General features: G+C 33.6%; 3 protein-coding genes across 3 annotated transcripts; 2 read left to right on the top strand and 1 right to left on the bottom strand.

Moving 5' to 3' along the window:
• Positions 1-5,475: 5,475 nt before the first annotated feature.
• Non2 (upstream activation factor subunit spp27 homolog Non2) lies at positions 5,476-9,661 on the top strand. The gene is made up of 4 exons (XM_066285808.1): positions 5,476-5,631; positions 7,940-8,169; positions 8,276-8,518; positions 8,573-9,661. Exons 1-4 carry the CDS (start codon positions 5,589-5,591, stop codon positions 8,831-8,833), a joined length of 777 nt encoding a protein of 258 aa, XP_066141905.1. The 5' UTR covers positions 5,476-5,588; the 3' UTR covers positions 8,834-9,661.
• Positions 9,662-10,635: 974 nt separating this feature from the next.
• Positions 10,636-12,490, top strand: LOC136350782 (tigger transposable element-derived protein 4-like). The gene is made up of 3 exons (XM_066302855.1): positions 10,636-10,725; positions 10,825-11,152; positions 11,253-12,490. The coding sequence occupies exons 1-3, from the start codon at positions 10,636-10,638 to the stop codon at positions 12,488-12,490; spliced, it is 1,656 nt and encodes a 551-aa protein (XP_066158952.1).
• A 209-nt stretch (positions 12,491-12,699) lies between these two features.
• On the bottom strand, positions 12,700-15,960 carry LOC136349341 (cilia- and flagella-associated protein 206). Its single transcript, XM_066300873.1, has 10 exons — positions 15,922-15,960; positions 15,326-15,870; positions 14,488-15,016; positions 14,188-14,434; positions 14,006-14,135; positions 13,679-13,954; positions 13,476-13,624; positions 13,329-13,427; positions 13,141-13,276; positions 12,700-13,083 (listed from the first exon to the last, which is right to left on the bottom strand). The coding sequence occupies exons 2-10, from the start codon at positions 15,428-15,430 to the stop codon at positions 12,901-12,903; spliced, it is 1,854 nt and encodes a 617-aa protein (XP_066156970.1). The 5' UTR covers positions 15,431-15,870; positions 15,922-15,960; the 3' UTR covers positions 12,700-12,900.
• Between the last annotated feature and the right edge of the window lie 1,763 nt (positions 15,961-17,723).

Here is a 17,723-nt window from a genome sequence, read left to right as displayed (position 1 = left end):
AATCCCGCAGTGATTCGTGCAATAAGGTCTTGTTCTGTTTCCACTGGCATTTCATCAACCAGAGACTTTACTTGTTTCCACACAAAGAAATCTGAAGATGTTAGATCGGGTGACTTCGAGGCCACAGAACTGGACCACCTTTACTGATCTAATGTTGACGGAACTGATGATCCAAATGCTGACTCTGACTTAAACAGAATAATGTGCAGGCGCATCATTTTGCAGCTACATTTACTGTCGAATGTTTAAAAGTACGTTTTCAAGAAATTCCATCAGGATGTCTTGTAAAAAAATGCCTGTGGGTAGGCCCCGTTAAACAATTTGGAAGCAAAGATGAGCCAACCAAATAGTCACCAACAATACCTACCCACACATTAACAAACAACCATTGCTAATGGCTTTGGACAAATACCGCGTTTGGATTTTCTTCGACCCAAACTTGGCCATTTCTGGTGTTTGAGTATGCCATTTCATGCGAAACTGGCTTCATCCATACATAATACAAAATTTTAAAAATTGGGTTGCTCGAAAATCGGATGAAACTGACAAAACTGAATTCTTAGCTGATAATTAACTGGAATCAAACTTTGGACTTTTTGTAAATGGTATAAATAAAATTGTTGCTTATGAAATACCCGCCAAACGGAAATGTGAGTTGCACTCATATCCTGCGCGACTTGACGAGGGTTAGTCGAAGGTCTATTTGGAACTCGGTAAAAAACCTCTTCCTCAAAACGGAGGGTCTTTACTGTTTTTTTTTCATCAGTATTGTGCATATTAGATTTCAAAGTGTCAGTCTCAGGAAGTTGTCGATGAATTGCAATAAACTTTTTTTATAGGATATTACCTTGCGGTATAGCGTTTTTCAAAAAGCCGTGCAGCAACTTTTGTGTTGTAATTTGTTAATCCATATGCTAGTTCTTGATTGGTGTAGTTGACCGTAAATACCGATTACTTTGCGAACTTTTTAAAATTTTCAAGACTAACGAGGGAATTCATAAAATTAACGATCAAGAATTTCTGTTACTAATCTTGGCTAAGATGAACATTTAGCAAATAGTGGTTAACAGGTGTATTCAAGTTTAAGGAAGATATTTTGAACAATTTCTGTGGTGTTATTTTGTACAAATAAATTAAAATAAGACGTTCTAAAACACATTTTTATACATACCGTAACTATCTTAAAACATCATAAGGTGGTAACACCTTAGAGAGACATTTGCGGATACGGATTCTTATACTTAGATGTCCTCTATTGTTGCATTAAACAATAGCTAGAAGTTGGATTCCATAGTTCTGAAACACCCCGTATATCCCCGTAACATTCATCGTATGGTCAATCTCACATAAGTTTTTCCACTGTTTACCTACATTCGCCTCTTTCACCTGCTGCGGTAATGGAAACGTCTATAATGCATATCAATTCATTTTATTTTCTGAAGATCAGCATCTGAATTAATCCCAACCGGTGATATCCGACGATGGGGGATGTACGAGTGGGTAGAATTCCAAATTAAATTTAAGCAATCAATACTACTGCGTCGAAAGAAAAATCATAAAGGCATAAAATTAAAATCGTACGATTTAGAAACATCGTCGAGAGGGACTCAGGGGGTGGGTGTCAAGTAGAAATACGGGTAATTGAAAAATCTGTTGCTGCTGCTGTCTGGGAGTTTGACGCCAAACAAAAACAAGACAAAAGCTGAAAACGGGATCGAGAAACGCGGGACGTTTTACTTTTCTGGAAGGTTTTTTTATTTCATTTCGCTTACTGGTCTTTTGTTTTTGCCCGATTCAATATTTTTATCTGATATGGACAGAGGGGTAGGGTATAATGTACAAGGGACCCACGATACGTAATCCTTCCTTCCATACTTGTTTTGGCTTAAGTTAGGTGTCCTATTTCCCTGAACTAAGTTGATCGATTACCTATTATTTCTTAGATTCTAGAACAAAATAACACGAACACTTGTCAAATGTATATTGAAGGCCTGTAGCGTTATTCAGATCGAGAAAAATGGCCGAATCGGTTTTCCAATAATAATCCATCATCGACCACGAATTATTGCTGGAATATTTCATGTGTTTTTAAGGGTGTTCATGGTAAACTTTAGCCTACACATCTTTGATATTATTTCTCAATACAATAACTCACGACAATTCTATTATAATGTTCAGAGTTGGTTTCCCTGTATAAGACAACACCGACCATTTGTCTCTAATAAGCCATATTAATCTAACGAAGTATTGGCTTAATTTAATTTTACATTATAAAACAAGGAATTTCCAAACCGAATTTCACATTACATTGACTGAGTTTTATGATTTTTTTAGTACATGAATAGTTTGGGGTAAATTTTCATCAGTTTTAAAAATCAGTATCGATATATAATAAATACATTCGTATAGAATGAAGAGGCAGACGATTTTCATCGCCTTTTAATTATGGAGTAGATAATTATAAGCTTCAAACTATTCCTAGTAAACATGGTATATAAGAAACCAGACCTAAAGATGGCTCAGATTCCTACTTTTCTTGGCTGGTTGGCTTCAAAGTATGACAATATCGAAAGTGAAGTCTTTTGAAGTTTTGAAAAGATCTTAGGTTACAGCTTGCTGTACAATGATAGTTTGGATTGAAATGAAGTATTGGAGATTTATACTTCAAAATATTTTCAAATAAGCAGATATAATTACAGAACAGTATTCCTGAAGAAATTTTATATTGCGAGAAAGCTAATGATAGGAAACTCAAATATTTACTCTGTTGGAGAACCAATAAAGGGAGCCACCTAGAGTAACATATCTGAATTTAAATATGAAGTTATAACATTTTTCTATCTCACTGTGTCATTTTTTAGTAAAAAAAAAATTATTTTCCATTAATTTTTACCAATAAAATGTGCTTGTTTATTCCTTCCTATTAATTACTTGACAATATTCATAATTTTTTCCCGAATTTTGACAAATAGAGTGAGTTTTAGTAATCAAAACTAATCATCAAACGGATTTTATTTCATAGCCCCGTTAACAAATAGATGGTTCTCATTACAAGGGGCACTCTCTACTCTCTTTTTCAATATTTCATGTTTAAAACAAAAATCAGAACTTTTTTTTTATATACTGGGAATATCTCTTTCAGAGTGTTTTTGAGACTAGCTAGTGCTAATTAAAAAATAAATCAATCGAGGAATAGGAAAAAGTTTCTTTAGGAAACAATAAAGACAGGATGTTAATATGATGGAATTAGGTTTAGGTATTATTATATTACTTATTAAATAAAACTTCATGCTGTTTTATATTTGCTTTTTTTTATTGCAATTGTATAAAAAAAAGGATGTGATATTATAGCAATAAACTATATATTGAATGTTTCATCTTTCACCTAAACTCTTTCAAGTGAATATTTTCATCTGTTCTGTCACAAACAATTTGCTTTTCAGAGTAGAATTTTTTTGGCAAGAACAAGAGTTCGTGTCCCAAGTAGGAAGCTACCAAAATAGATTCTGATACTGAATAAATTAGATCTGGCAAGCAAATCATTTTATATCCATAAAATCACCTTCAGGTAAAAATGTCAATAAATAATATCTCAAAACTTTTGAAGAATTATGAAAGAAAATAATAAATCTGTAATTACTAAACTCCTTGCACCTTATCCATTTTATTATTGTAAAACAAAATTGTTATCTTTATATAGGGCCTCTCAAATAATATTGACTATGTATTATGGTTAAATGTGTGTGATTGTTACATATTTCAAATATGCAAAATAATCACAATCACAACTAATATTTTTATAAACTTTCAAAATAATAAAAATTTTCCCTTTTCAATCCTTTAAAGGATACCCTAAAAAATAACAAAATATTCAAGATAATTACTACTTCATAGAAGTTTACAACTAAAAGAAAAAATGCAAGTCATTTTCTCCATATCAAATTGTTTGCTAATTATAGGAAGATGAAAAAATACCTAAACCAATATTTTCCACTTACTAATTAATTGCAAAGCCACCCTTTTGTACTATAAGAAATGTGCTATATTATAAACCAAAAAGGTTATTATGTAGTTCACATAATCTTTACTCTTACTTGTTAAACAAGTGTTAGATCCTCTGGAAGGGGATGAACCTTCCTAAAAAGGGGTAGGCAGTTTGGGTTCTGTAAACAAATCTTGTTCAATACCTCAATAACTTACTCAATGAATGAAATTTTACTTAATAGCAAAATTTTAAATTATAAACCGAATTTAAAAACTTTATGTCATTTAATTATTAAATTGTTCAACATCACCAAAAACTCAATACACAAAGGTCAACCTATATCTCCTAATATTTGGAATTAGAAAGGAAACTGAAATAGTACCTTTATTCCCAATTATTAACTACTTGAAACACACACAAGTACGTACATACTTAGTAAAAAAGCATCAAAACACAATTTTCTACCATATTTCAAGAAACATTTGGTAAACTTTGAATAAAATGAAAGAGCAGCTAATAAAAATGTTTTGATTTTAAATAGCAACTTACCGAAAGAGTGTTTGGTCGACAGAAATTTTGCTGGCGTAACAACCAATGCATACCATAGGAAAACCAAAATATTTTTAATAAAATTAGTAAAAATGTAAAATGTTCAAGTTTCCAAACATGAACATTCAACTTCGATTCAAAGTCGCTCCAAAATGTCAAATTTTGTTCTTGACTGTCAACAGCGTCAACGCTTAACTCAATAATGTACCGTTGACAAATGTGAGTGGATGTATCTAAGATAATTTTGGAAATTAAAAAATTTTCAACTTACGGTACTTAGATTATAATATACGCATTTTCTACACATAAAACACACTATGAATTGAAAACATCACGTCATAACAACAAGAAATGAAATAATTATACATTTTAAATGAGTATTTTGCTAAAAATGTATTTCTAGATATCACGTGACATGTGTTTAATGGAGTAAATTTTATATATCGCATGCGTAGACAATGATTTATATTTGATCTTCGGAGTTCCATCCACTTATCATTTTCCTGTGGTACGTTAGTCTTATTTTTCATTGTTTTTATATGCTTTTTTAGCTATATTATGCAATGAAAAATTGTTTGCAAAAATGACTTCAGCCTATTAAATAATTTGAATATGCCTTATGTAGCGATATCTTACAACAGCATGGCAAACTTAAATATTATCAATCTCTGTGAAGTTAAAGAAGAAATTCGGCACTCAAATGATAGATGTCGGGCACATAGGCAGCATTGCCTGAATTCAGAGAATATCTCCTTTTAAATCAAACTTCAACGTTGTATATAAGTTTTAAGCATGTTTATAGCAATTTTGGTGATGGAAACATTAAAATTTTGTTTTTACTTTATTATTCCACTAATTTACGAATGTTTTAAAAGCTGTGACGCTTTACTAAACTTTTCATAATTTGGATAATGCGACATTGAAATGGAGATTATAGAACATATGGCAAGCTGCAAAGACCCACGAAGTCCGCTCCGTGTGTCATTCGGCATCTTTCGGCCCACAGTTCTCTTCCGTCTCTGTTCATTAGTGGAACTATCTCTCTCCGTTCATCATGGCTGATATTTCCAAACAAAGTCTTCGTAAAGAAATTGCCGGTAAGTGTAGTTTTTCATTCAATTTTAATGTCTAGCATAGCGAAATTAGGAAAACTAAAGTTGTAATTTTTTTCCACGTAATTTTGATTAGGGGATTTTTTCGTGTTAACAGTTAAAATCGGGCACTTTACTCTTGTACGATAATGTCTGGAGATCGGTCGGCATCATACAATGGCCAAGCAACGCTATGGTAATGGTGGCTAATTTGTGCGTAGTTTCAATCGAAAATATCTCTGAATTTACGTCTCGTAAGGAACTTTCGCTGAGACAAAATCGATGTAGAAAATAATTTCGGATTTTCGTAGGACCGTATCTCCCCAAATTTCCCTTTATTTTACGATTTTTTTCGATATTGCGGTGCCTCCTGCAAGCTTCCAGTCAGACTTGTGTTTGTGAGTTGCACCAGTGATGGCGCGGGCAGTTCAATATTTTTTCGCATTTCAGGCTTTCCTTGATTAAATTATTACATTTGCCGTAACAGATTTGTAGTATCTTCACGTGACCATAAATTTTTTGTGAGTAAAGTGAGTTTGAGAAAATTTTTTAGGTCAAATTTGCATCGCTTTGTTTGCAACGAAAATCGTTTCCTTGTCTGCTCGCCATAAAGCATAGAGTCGTTTATTTGTTACTGAGGTTGGCGCGCAGTGGTCGATGCAGCAACCGGGCTTGTTTGCTTCTTATCCGATAATTATCATTTACGTTTTTAATTCATTTCGTAATCTGAACCTTCTCAAGATAATGCTAATACAGTCACAACTCCACAAGGTACACAAAATGGCATAACTAAACACTGCCACCATTTACAAAATAATTCTTATTTACTTTTATCGGGATATTGCGTTGTTACCAACTTAGAAATCATGTGGAAAGATCCTAAATTTCCATATTATACTTTCATTGCCTGTTAGATATCCATGGATAAGGAAATAAGCTTATTTCCTAGGGTCTCATTGGGTATCCATAGCAACGGAGACAAAACAAGTCCGATTGCGCCCTCCTTGCTCTGCGAAGCTGTGGGCGCTTGGCGCCTTGTTTAAATACATTCAAGCTGGCATTTGGTTGTTTCCCCCCAAACATACTATGGTCTTTATTCTTTCTTACTTATTGTTGTTTTTATTATTCTGTTTATTATATGCTTTATAAATTTTTAATTTTTGGCAACAAATGTATGTGTACATAACCAAATTTATATAGAATAACCCAGTATTAACGAGAAATTTTTCTATCTTAGAAAAACATAATAAGTGAAAAAAAAGCGAATGTATTTAATATTAAACATATTTGAATTCATAAAAACGTGATCAGATTTGTTTCTCTACTGTCAGTTTTAGTGTTACGATACAGTCTTAGTGAAGTTTTTCCTTTTTGCAACTTTTATTTAAACAGCCTTATGGAGGGTTATCGGACGTTTAGAAGAAAAGAATTATTGTTCTTTAGGAACAGGAAATGCCCTAAAAAGAAGTTGGATGAATACCGCGGGTTACACAGGGGGTTATTTCAAAAACTTGATAAAGATTTCTGGTGTAAGAAACCTTAAAAAATAGATCTAGGTGAACTCATAGAAAAGGCATCACAAAAGGCCAGGACCGTTTTTTAGCTGAAATAGTAAGAAGAAATCCCACCCCAATCTTTAAATACAACTTTTGCAAGGCTCTAAAGGGGTACTCATAGTGATTTTCTTTTATTCTTGTGCGATAATGCACCTCGCATATACCAGCAAAGCTCGTAGACATTTTTTAGAAGTGGAAGATCTAACGATTTTAGATTGGCTTTCTTGTTTACAGGATTTTAATGAAATTGGATACTTGTGGGATAAGATTAAAAAAAAGATTAGAGCACGTCAAAATAACTTTGGCCACGCCGAATAATTTATACAAATAATTTTAGAAGTATGGTGAAATATTCCTAAAGAAGCCATTGATAATTTAATAAAGCATGCCTCGTTGAATTTGTTCTTGTATTATGACTACTGATTATTAAATTAAAAAATAGACCTATTATTTTCTTTAAATTTTCATTTATCTTACATTTAATTTTCAGAGGAATTATATTTTTTTATTAATATTTTAATTTTAGATTTTGTTTTGATCATTTTTTTTCTATAATAAAAAGTTTTCGGATCAACTGTTTTAATTCTAAAACGATTCTTTTGAAGTATAATACTGTATTCTTAAAATTATTAAGTGATTTCATTTTGTTTTGGTTATGTGTATATATAATTAATTTTAAACTCAAAGCGCATAATTTGTGCAGCAACCTTCCCAATGCAATTTATCTAGTAAAAACATCAACGATAAAACTATTACAGCTATCTTGAAGGACGCTGACTTGGCTTCTACATCTGCTAAAAAAGTTCGTCAAGAATTGGAGGAGAAATTGGACGTAAAATTAGCTGGGCGGAAGAAGGAGATCGACGACCTCGTAATGGAGTTTGTGAGCTCGAAGAAGGACAAACCCGAAAAGAAGAAGAAGAAGGACGACTCTGAAGAAGAGGTAGAGGAAAACGAAGAGGAGGAAGAGGAAGAGGAGGAAGAAGATGTAAGTGTAATAATTATTCAATGTGTATTTCAGTACAATTAGTAAAAAAAGTACGCAAAAAATGGAGGAAGGTAAATTTTTGCCCCAAACATCATTTTGTCTCTAGGAGGATTCCGACTCTGAGAAGAAAAACAAACGCGCTTCGACTGGCAAGAAACCCGCAGCCAAGAAAGCTAAAAAATCATCCGATGATTCTGCTAGCGAGGGAAGCGAGGGAGAATCTGAAGAAGAATACTCCCCGAAAAAAGCAAAGCCAGCCAAGACCCGTAAGTTGCCCCCCAAGAAGAAGAAGGGCTCTGAATCAGACTCCGATGAAGATTGGGGCAAGAAGAAGGGCGGAAAGAAAGGAGTAAGGCAAAAGTAACAAGACGATTAATTTCAGGTAACTAATTATCTCTTTCAGGGTGGCAAACGAGGTGGCGGTGGTGGTTACACCAAACAGATGCAACTTTCTCCTGAATTAGCTTCGTTGGTTGGTGCCGACACCATGGCCCGTCATGAAGTAGTCAAGAAAGTGTGGTCAATAATCAAAGAAAAGAACTTATACGACCCCAAGAATAAACAGTACGCCATCTGCGACGACGCCCTGATGAAGGTAATTGGAACGAAACGCTTCAGAACGTTCGGTATGATGAAGTATTTGAAAAATCATTTCATAAGTTAAACGATATCCTTGTTTCATCCCGTGTCACTACCCTTTACGAATGTCAATCCGGTTAGGGTTTCTTTTAGTAGATTTAAGGTGCCATTTCAAGTAAAAAAAAGTAATATTGCTTTTTTTAACTTGAAACTTGAAAGAAAAAAAGAGTTGATCACGGTTACTTAATATTTTTGTGACCCGAAAGTTGACCGTCTATTCAATTATCTTTTCCAGTAAGAGTGTTCCTTTTATTATGTTTGTATTAATGTTTTCGACTAGGCAACAGTAGCCGCTAGAGTCCACTATATTATGTGTGTAGATTTAAGATTCGATGTAGTTTGTGTGAACTCACTTACCCGATTAGGGGTTCTATAGGAGTGGTTCCTAATTAATTGAAATCTTTAGAACAGCTGTAAATGTTATCAGCCGCCTTTAGTATTCCAGACGATGATTGTTTGAAGGAGTTTAACGAGAATAACTTGAAGATAATTAGCATAACACAAAAGCATTAAATGTGAAAAAAATCTCTTCCTGATTACTTTTAGAGTTTTACATGTGCAAATGCCACTTCAAGACTTCTGCATACGGAAAGACCTATTCTGCTTCTACATTGCTGATACAACATTCGTTGTTTTTTTTTCAATAGAGGAAACTATTTTACGGATGTTTCACGAATGGAAACTTCATGTCTGGAATGCAAATTACGGTCTATTATACACAATTGTCGTTTCCATCTTTCACTATGCTACTTTCAAATCAGATTTAAAGGTACTCTACGTTTTCAGTTAATGTATGTATATTCGTAATGTAGTAAATCTACATATGTGAAATAAAGACTTATTATTTAAAGAATTGAGGAATTTTATTTTTAACCATTGGCATTGTAAAACCTAACATTGCTATCCTAATATTTATATTGGCATGTTTGATTGGCAGCTCTTTAACCATAGTGCCAAAGCTTAATTGACTACATATTTCAGGTCCGTTAATAAATAAGATGAAAAATATAAGATACAGACGTAGAAGAACTGGATGTAGGAAACAATATCAACTGGCATTCTACTAAAATTAACCCTATTTTTTGTATGAAAAACCACCAGATATTAATACCTATATGACGTCATTTTGTTGTCAGGTATGTGTTATGCATCTTCGCGTTGGCACAAAGTGTTGAAAAGCTAAACTGTAAAATACAATGCTATATCTACTTTAGCTGATTAAATGGAAGTAAAGTTACGTATTGATAGAAAATTTGTATTGGGCGTGTGTCCGTTTGTTTGCAAAATTTTACTTAAAAAATAACATAACAGGTACTGGTGGTCTCGTAAACTACGACAGAACAAGAAAAATTGACTACTGATAATCATCGTGAAAGTCAAATTCTGTAATTTTTACTTCGTAATTTACCGAAAAAATCACATGCGAATTACAATATATATGTAAATGATACGTTCTGTAATAAGTGGCTAGCAAATTAGTGCTTTAATAGGTTCTCAGAAATATTCCTCTGACCAGAGTAAAAGTTTTAGAATTTTGGAAGTCACTGAAGGAATAAACACCTCACCGCCACCATACGTCTTTTACAAATACAGTGAAATCTCTCATAACGGACACCTCTCTTAAGCGGACACCCCTCTTGAACGGACACTTTGTCCTGGTCCCAAATACTTTCCATTAGAAAAACATTGCTGCGATTCCTTCTTGAGCGGACACTCTCTTGTCCGGACACGGACAGTCGTTTTTAGAACTTCGAGAAAAAAAATCTCTCTTGACCGGACGAATAAAAATTAAACCGGCAAATAAAGATAGGTAAATTTCTTAAAAAAATGTCGGTAAATTTCATTTATATAACGGTTCGGCCCTTTGGCGGTACCTTTGATGTATTGTCGGCATCAGTGTCGGCATCTATTCAAAAGGCACTGATTTATGATTTGAAATGTTAATGAGAATTTAGCAACCCTTGATTTAATACAAAATGTACAATAAGGCGTCTAATAGAGCAGTCTAATATGTAGTTCATTTCAAGAGTTGTTCATCGTTTCATATTTCTAAATATGGGGCCAAAAGTACAAAAGCAATTTTTATCACTACAACAAAAAATTAAAGTTCTTGAAGTACGTGAACATGAAAAGTTAAGTGTTCGGCAATTAGCAGTACGTTTTAAAATAGGCAAAACACAAGTAGCAGAAATTATAAAAAATAGAGAAAATCTTATGAAGAAATGGTATTCCAATACTAACGTCGACGAAAAAAGAAGTTTTTTAAAGTCGAAGGGTCTAAAAATTGATCAGTTATGTTACAAGTGGTTTGTAGAGTCTCGGAATAAAGGAATCCCATTAACAGGTATGTACAAATTCCAAATTCTTTCAATTCGTTAATTTCCTTAATCGTTATTATTTCTACTAAAGTCCATTGGTACAAGCAAAAGCAAAGGAAATTTCAGAAACGCTAGGAAACAAAAATTTTAGTGCTTCTACCGATTGGCTTAATAGATTTAGAACTCGTCACAATATAGCTTTTAAAACAATCTCAGGGGAGTTTGCTTCAGTGAATCCTGAGGATGTGAAAACTTTTTTAGAAAAATTATCCTCTTTAATAGAGAAGTACCCACCAAGAAACATCTACAATGTCGACGAAACAGGGCTTTTCTTTAGAGCTTTGTCAAATAAAACCTTAGCTCTAAAAAAAGAAAGATGTTTTGGTGGAAAATTGTCCAAAGATAGAATTACTATTTTACATTGTGCCAATATGAATGATGAAAAAGAACCACTCTTGATAATTGGAAAAGCTGCTAGGCCGAGAGCATTTAAAAATATTGACTTAAACAAACTTCCAGTGATGTGGAAATTTAACAAAAAGGCTTGGATGACCGTTGACATAATGACTGAATGGCTAAGAGACTTTGACCGACAAATGGGTGCTCAAAAACGACAAATTCTATTATTTTTGGACAACGCTTGTTCGCATCTCAAAGAAATCAATCTCAAAAATATAAAACTATGTTTTCTTCCCCCAAATTGCACAAGCGTGTGCCAACCGCTGGACCAAGGAATTATCAAGAATTTCAAATTTAATTACAGGACTTTATTATTGAAACACTTACTGGTAAACATCGATGATGCAAATTCTGCACAGGATTTAGTAAAAATAATAACTTTATTGGATGTAATATTCTATGCAAATAAAGCATGGAGTGAAGTGACTAGCGTTACTATAAAAAATTGTTTTAAAAACGCATTTCACATTGAAAACCCAAAGTTAGAAGAACAGTACGATCCGGAAGAAGAACTCCCTCTATCCCTGCTAGCGGAGATTTATAAGAAAAAAGTGCCTTTAGGAATAACGCAAGAGAGCTTTGAAGAATTTTTTATCATGGATCAAAATTTATTTGTGGAAGAAATGCAAGAGGAATTTGTTTCAGATTCAATTTTAAAAAACATGGATGTTGAAAAAAGTGAGTCAGATGAGTCCGATGATGACCAAGAAAGTGCAGCAGAAATAGAATGCAGTATTAACACCTACAATGAAGCAATTAAATCGGTAAAGGCACTGAGAGTCTTTTCTTTACACCAAGGAGACACCAAAGCCTTAAAAATGTTGTCAAATTTAGAAATACACTATCAAGAAGCCTTTTTGAAAAGAAAAATCCGTCAAACTACGTTAGATGAATTTTTATCTTAATTTTTTTTTAATGTGTATATATGTTTGTTTTTTCTTTAAGTAAAAAATCCTTCATTTCAATACATATGTGCATATTTTCTTGATCATTTTATATGATAAAAAAAATCCGTTATGCCTGAACTTTTTTCCTTTTGAACGGACACTTCTCTTGAGCGGACAAAATTTCTGGCACCGTCAGTGTCCGCTTAAGAGGGATTTCACTGTATATTAAAACACATGAATAGTAAATATTTACGCACTTTACTTGGTTATAACTACAGGTAGCTCATAATTTTCAATTGGACGCACTTATAGTGCCTTCTTATATGTAACTAGTACTATGTATTTATTTAAAATTATTGTCCATTCAACACAAATCATTTTTATTTCGATCACGTATCACTCCTCAACTCATCTGGTAAAATCATCAATCAGTCATCGTTTTTTCCTCTCAATGCATTCATTAACCTGGAAGATTTTGGAACGTTAGCATAGTTCGTAGGAAAAGTTTGAGTTTCGCGGGTCTTCAAATTATATGTCTGTGTTGCAAGGGAACTATTGCTGCCAGTCTTATCAGTTTGAGAGGAGATGGTTCGAGTCGAAAGAAGATTAGCCTAAAAACGATATTTTTATTTTAAATTGTATTTAAAACCATTTTAGAGGCTAGAGACGTTGGTTAGGGCTTCTCTCTTGATATCCCAAATGTTCCAACGGTACTGTACGTCTACATGAGATTCAGTCGTGTGTACCACAGTTTGCATGGATTTATCTTCGCAAATTCGGATTTCTATTTTACCCTGGACTAGTCTAATATAGGAAAAATTACAATTAAGTGTAGCAATAAAAACCGGTTACTTACTTTTCAATTTTGTAGACACTTTCCAGGTCATTTTTCATCTGGAAGAAGTGTATGAATTGCGGCTTTCTTCGAGCTAGATCTAAGACACAATTAACAAACCTACAAAGTCAATATAAAACAGATATAAATCTAATAAAACTTCAGTACATTTGGGGATTCTTCTCGAACGCTTGAAAACCCTCTTCACAAGAAAACACGTAATGCTTCAAGTTGTAGACCGCAATCCCCATATTGGGGTTTCCAGGTATTAAGGCCCCATCAGACTCAATCAATTTCCAACAGCAAAAACCCAAGTACTACAACGTTTTATTTTCCGTTCGTAAATTTATTAATGTACAAACCCAAGTTACCTCAAGTTTGATATTTTGGAAATTTTTGACAACTTCACACTTCACAACTTTAACATCCGGATTACTTGAAATTAGTTTAATATGGGCGGTTTCAGCCAGTCTTTCAGCATCAGTCATTGAAGAATTTTCTCTGATAATTTGTTCAATAGGCAAATGGTCGTAACGCATATATCGAGCATATACTTCCAGATTACTCATAATCATGCTCAATCGCGAGAGGAAAATGCTTTGATTTTGGAATTGTTCCCAAATTTCCCAGAGTTGCTCAAATAATGGCTAAAATCAATTTCATGTAGTTTCATTGAATTACTACTAGATGAAACATACGAAAACAACTCCTATCGGAATGGCAATTTTCATATAAACAGTTTCGTGTATTATCTTCAACAGTTTTTCCATGCTGTTCCAAATTTCTTCAGATTTTAACGGCATGTGATCAATTTCATCCAATATTCTCCTACAATATTCTACTCAAATTTTCATTCCACTAATAAAGCAGCTCAAAATACCTGATGAGTAACTCATATTGTCGAAAGAACACCAGCAAATCTTTTATATACTCAACATCATTGCTATTTTTAATAGTCATGTCTTCGCCAGTAATACACTGCAATTGGAAGCCCTTACAGGTGTGCTTCACGATGTAGCATTTATCCACCATGGTGGTCAAGGCGTTAACTCTCTCCATTACCATTAATAAAGTTTCTTCTGTGCCTGCTTTTATGACCACCACTGCCTTCTCTAATAAAGTGGGCACTGAAAGTGTATGTGATCAAAAATCTCAATTATGTCTATTAAAGAATTATTACGGTCAGGAATTCCTTCTCCTCCTTTCTCACAGTCTTTGTTAAATAACCTAATTCCTGCCACCACTTTGGTGACCTGTGTCAGGTTAGTTTGTTTCTCGAATTTGGACATAGCGACGAAATCCTTCAGTTCCTCTTCGTCTAAAATGCTTTTCAAGGCTATTAGAGCTTCTTCATACACTTTTGGTTTCGATGGGTTCCCTAAACCAGTAATCAAAGTGGTATAATAAACAATCTTCTTAAAAAGTAAGTCAATCTCCTCTCTTTCTCCTATTTTAGTGGCCATAAAAATATTCTCCTTGAGGCTCGACAACTTGTTTTTCAAGTCTCTCTTGTTTAATTCGATAACATGATCCATTCGCTCCAAGTTGCAGGAAAAGTAAAATTGAACCTTCAAGGTAACTATTTTCGGGTAATTCTGCTGTTGCAATAAGTCTTCTATTATGTATTTCACGAAGTGTTGCACGTTTTCTCTTTGTCTGAAGAAATCGTCTCCAATGCCCCAATTTGGGTTCATCAATAATAGTTTGGTCTAAGATGAGTTTAGAATTATTCATCTTTAGGCAGAGGTAGATATAATAAATATGAAGTAGTACAGAAATTACTAAACAAATTTTTATTGCGGTTATTTTGGAAGCGACGAAATTAACCAGGTAATTGGGTAAATTTAAGGAAAAAATTAAATTCTTATTTTAAATGTGAGTTAAAGTGAACACATGAAATAAATTAATGATATAAATTTTTTCCTTTATTAAAAATGTTTAAGTTTCTTGCAAGAAATAAATCTTCTATCCAATTGATGTGACATTAAACAAAAACTATTGACCTAAATTTCACTTACCAAATATGTGACAAAATTCTTATTAACTCTGATCTTTTTGGGGGCAAGCTCACGCATAATTTCTTTAACAATGTTTCGAACACAATCCTTTGCATCGTCATCCATGTTAAACGCGAGGAATGTCTTGTTTGATCAATACAAAGGTAGGCGAATAATATATAATCTTCGGACATATATTATCTGGAGAAATGATGAAAAGTCAATGAGAGATAATATAAATCTGGATCTAAAAGATGACTCTTGTAGCTGAAGCAATTCCAAACATGAGGTGTGTCCTTTTCAGCGCTTTGCATATTAACACGAAAAAACTCATGTGTTGACATTCTTAAAGTAATTTTTTTTGCTACATAAAATCATTTCCTTCTTTCTCGCGATTCCTCATCTGTATTAGTTATTTTTGGAGTGTGATATTCAATATTTGAGGCTGTCTATTTGTTGTAAATCTTCAAAAGCGGGGCGATCTTACGCATGCGCAGGCTGAGAGCGACATAGCCAGCGCCAATGCCAGGTAGATATCGTATTGACTATATAGCCACTATTGCCTCCTGTCACGAGAGACCTCGAGGCATGTTACCGGAATTGACCAGCTTTCGTACATGCAGTAGGTGGGACAACCCCTCTTGTTGCCTAATGACATCAAGGAGTTAACCCCAATAAATTCGTTGAATTCATTAAATTGACCAACAGCAGAAAATAAAACCAAACAAATTAAGAAACTTTATTTAATTTCTACTCAATATAGAACTTACATCCTATACCTCATTGTCTGTTCGCGTCTACCGAAGAGACTTCAATACCTATTTTCAACACCTGATTGAACGAAATTTCAAAAGAGCGCGCAATACCCCGGCTGAGGTCTCTGCATGGCAGAAAAGCACTTAACTTATGTGGATTAAAGTAAACTCGGCATGTAATCACGTATTTCTAAATAACAGATCAACATGAGGATTATAGTGAACTATGCAAGTAAACAGAAGCAATCACGCGCATATAAATACACCAACGAAAATTTATAAATTACCAACTGTACATATAAAGCCTTATAGGAGACTTATCCTTTTTTCTTGTCGTTCATATCTTTAGGAAATGAGTATCCGGCTTTGCAGGATGGTACTGTGTCGCTCAATTTAGATCTGGCTTTCACGGTGCCATTTTCTTCAGGAAGTTTACTATTTTCAATGAAGGTTCCGTTCACTACGATACCATTTTTGTGGTGGCAAACTCGTACTTCTTGTTCCTAAAAATGAGTGAACATTCGCGGCTGATGCTTTCATAAGTTAAAGGTGAAGAATTACAAAAGTAAATGCTGTCTCTAAACATCAAATTTAAGAGAGGGAAACTGCCATTTTATTTTAACTTACTTTGATCGTGGTTTGAGCAATTTGAGCTGCAGCCTTCTTTGGTTTAGCGTAGGCTTTTCTGTAGTAGTCACTGAAGAGATAAATAAAGATGACCACGTTGGTGACGAAGAAGTATGTTAAGGCTCGTGGTAATTTGCAGTCCATTACTACTACGAATGCCAGATAGAGTAGCATAATTCCGAATTGGGTCTGAAAGTGTTTAAAATATAATTATCTTCATTTATTATTATTCATACAGCCTTTTATTATGGAAGTTGGTATTTCACCCTCATTCTGATTTTTCTTACTTATTAGATTTTTCTTATTTTTAAGGAGCGGTTTTAAATTTGTCAGGTTATTATTAATTCTTCACGTAATTCGAAATTCCTTTTATAAAATAATCAATTAGTGTTGTATTGAATCACCGCGCCAGTCGCGCTTTATTTAATGAGTTGAACGAAAATTTAAGTTTGTTACAATCGTCTACTGCGTATGTTACATCTAAAGAGGATGCAAAACAAATGCAACTGGTTTATTGCATGCCGAAACTGCAGGGGTTAATAAATAATTTATTTTTTCTCTTTAAACGATTACTATTAAGAGAAATATGTTCATTAAAATAATTCAGAAAGACAGTGTCGAACGTGTCTCAATTCTTTTCGAGAGTGGCTGTTTTTTGTAGTATTTACAGGATTTATTAGTACTCGGGACAGATCAACTTTTACCAATGATATGATCAAATAATTGAGAGGTATTTAAAGGTTCCTGGTTTTTAATCCTTTTTTTAGAAAACATCTTAAAACTTTTTGGAAAGACCAAAAATTAAAAAATCTTTATGGTTCATTTAAATAGCATTAGGGCCAAATTATTAATGTCCTGTTAACTTTAACAAGTTAGTCAAAAACTAACAATCTGACCTAACCAATACTCATCCCTTATTTGAACGTTTCTAAGGAAATTAACTTATAGTTAAAGTTGCCAGGACACAAATAATTTTTCCCTTAACACTATTATGTCTCTCATCGATTGATAGACTAAACACTTGCCAATTGCATCCA

This window comes from Euwallacea fornicatus, chromosome 1 (assembly GCF_040115645.1).
Source record: "Euwallacea fornicatus isolate EFF26 chromosome 1, ASM4011564v1, whole genome shotgun sequence".
NCBI classification, from domain to species: domain Eukaryota; kingdom Metazoa; phylum Arthropoda; class Insecta; order Coleoptera; family Curculionidae; genus Euwallacea; species Euwallacea fornicatus.
The sequence above is the reverse complement of the archived record's forward strand: the minus strand, read 5'-3'. Positions and strand labels throughout refer to the sequence as shown.

Coding starts and splice junctions, on each gene's coding strand:
- Non2 (XM_066285808.1), top strand. CDS start 5,589: ATGGCTGATATTTCCAAACAAAGTCTTCGTAAAGAAATTGCCG. Junction 8,170..8,275: donor AGGAAGAGGAGGAAGAAGAT/GTAAGTGTAATA, acceptor TTTTGTCTCTAG/GAGGATTCCGACTCTGAGAA. Junction 8,519..8,572: donor AGAAGGGCGGAAAGAAAGGA/GTAAGGCAAAAG, acceptor TATCTCTTTCAG/GGTGGCAAACGAGGTGGCGG.
- LOC136350782 (XM_066302855.1), top strand. CDS start 10,636: ATGTCGGTAAATTTCATTTATATAACGGTTCGGCCCTTTGGCGGTACC. Junction 10,726..10,824: donor TGTCGGCATCTATTCAAAAG/GCACTGATTTAT, acceptor TCTAATATGTAG/TTCATTTCAAGAGTTGTTCA. Junction 11,153..11,252: donor TAAAGGAATCCCATTAACAG/GTATGTACAAAT, acceptor AGGAAATTTCAG/AAACGCTAGGAAACAAAAAT.
- LOC136349341 (XM_066300873.1), bottom strand. CDS start 15,430: ATGGATGACGATGCAAAGGATTGTGTTCGAAACATTGTTAAAGAAATT. Junction 15,017..15,325: donor AGAATTTTGTCACATATTTG/GTAAGTGAAATT, acceptor AACTCATCTTAG/ACCAAACTATTATTGATGAA. Junction 14,435..14,487: donor AGGAGAAGGAATTCCTGACC/GTAATAATTCTT, acceptor ATACACTTTCAG/TGCCCACTTTATTAGAGAAG.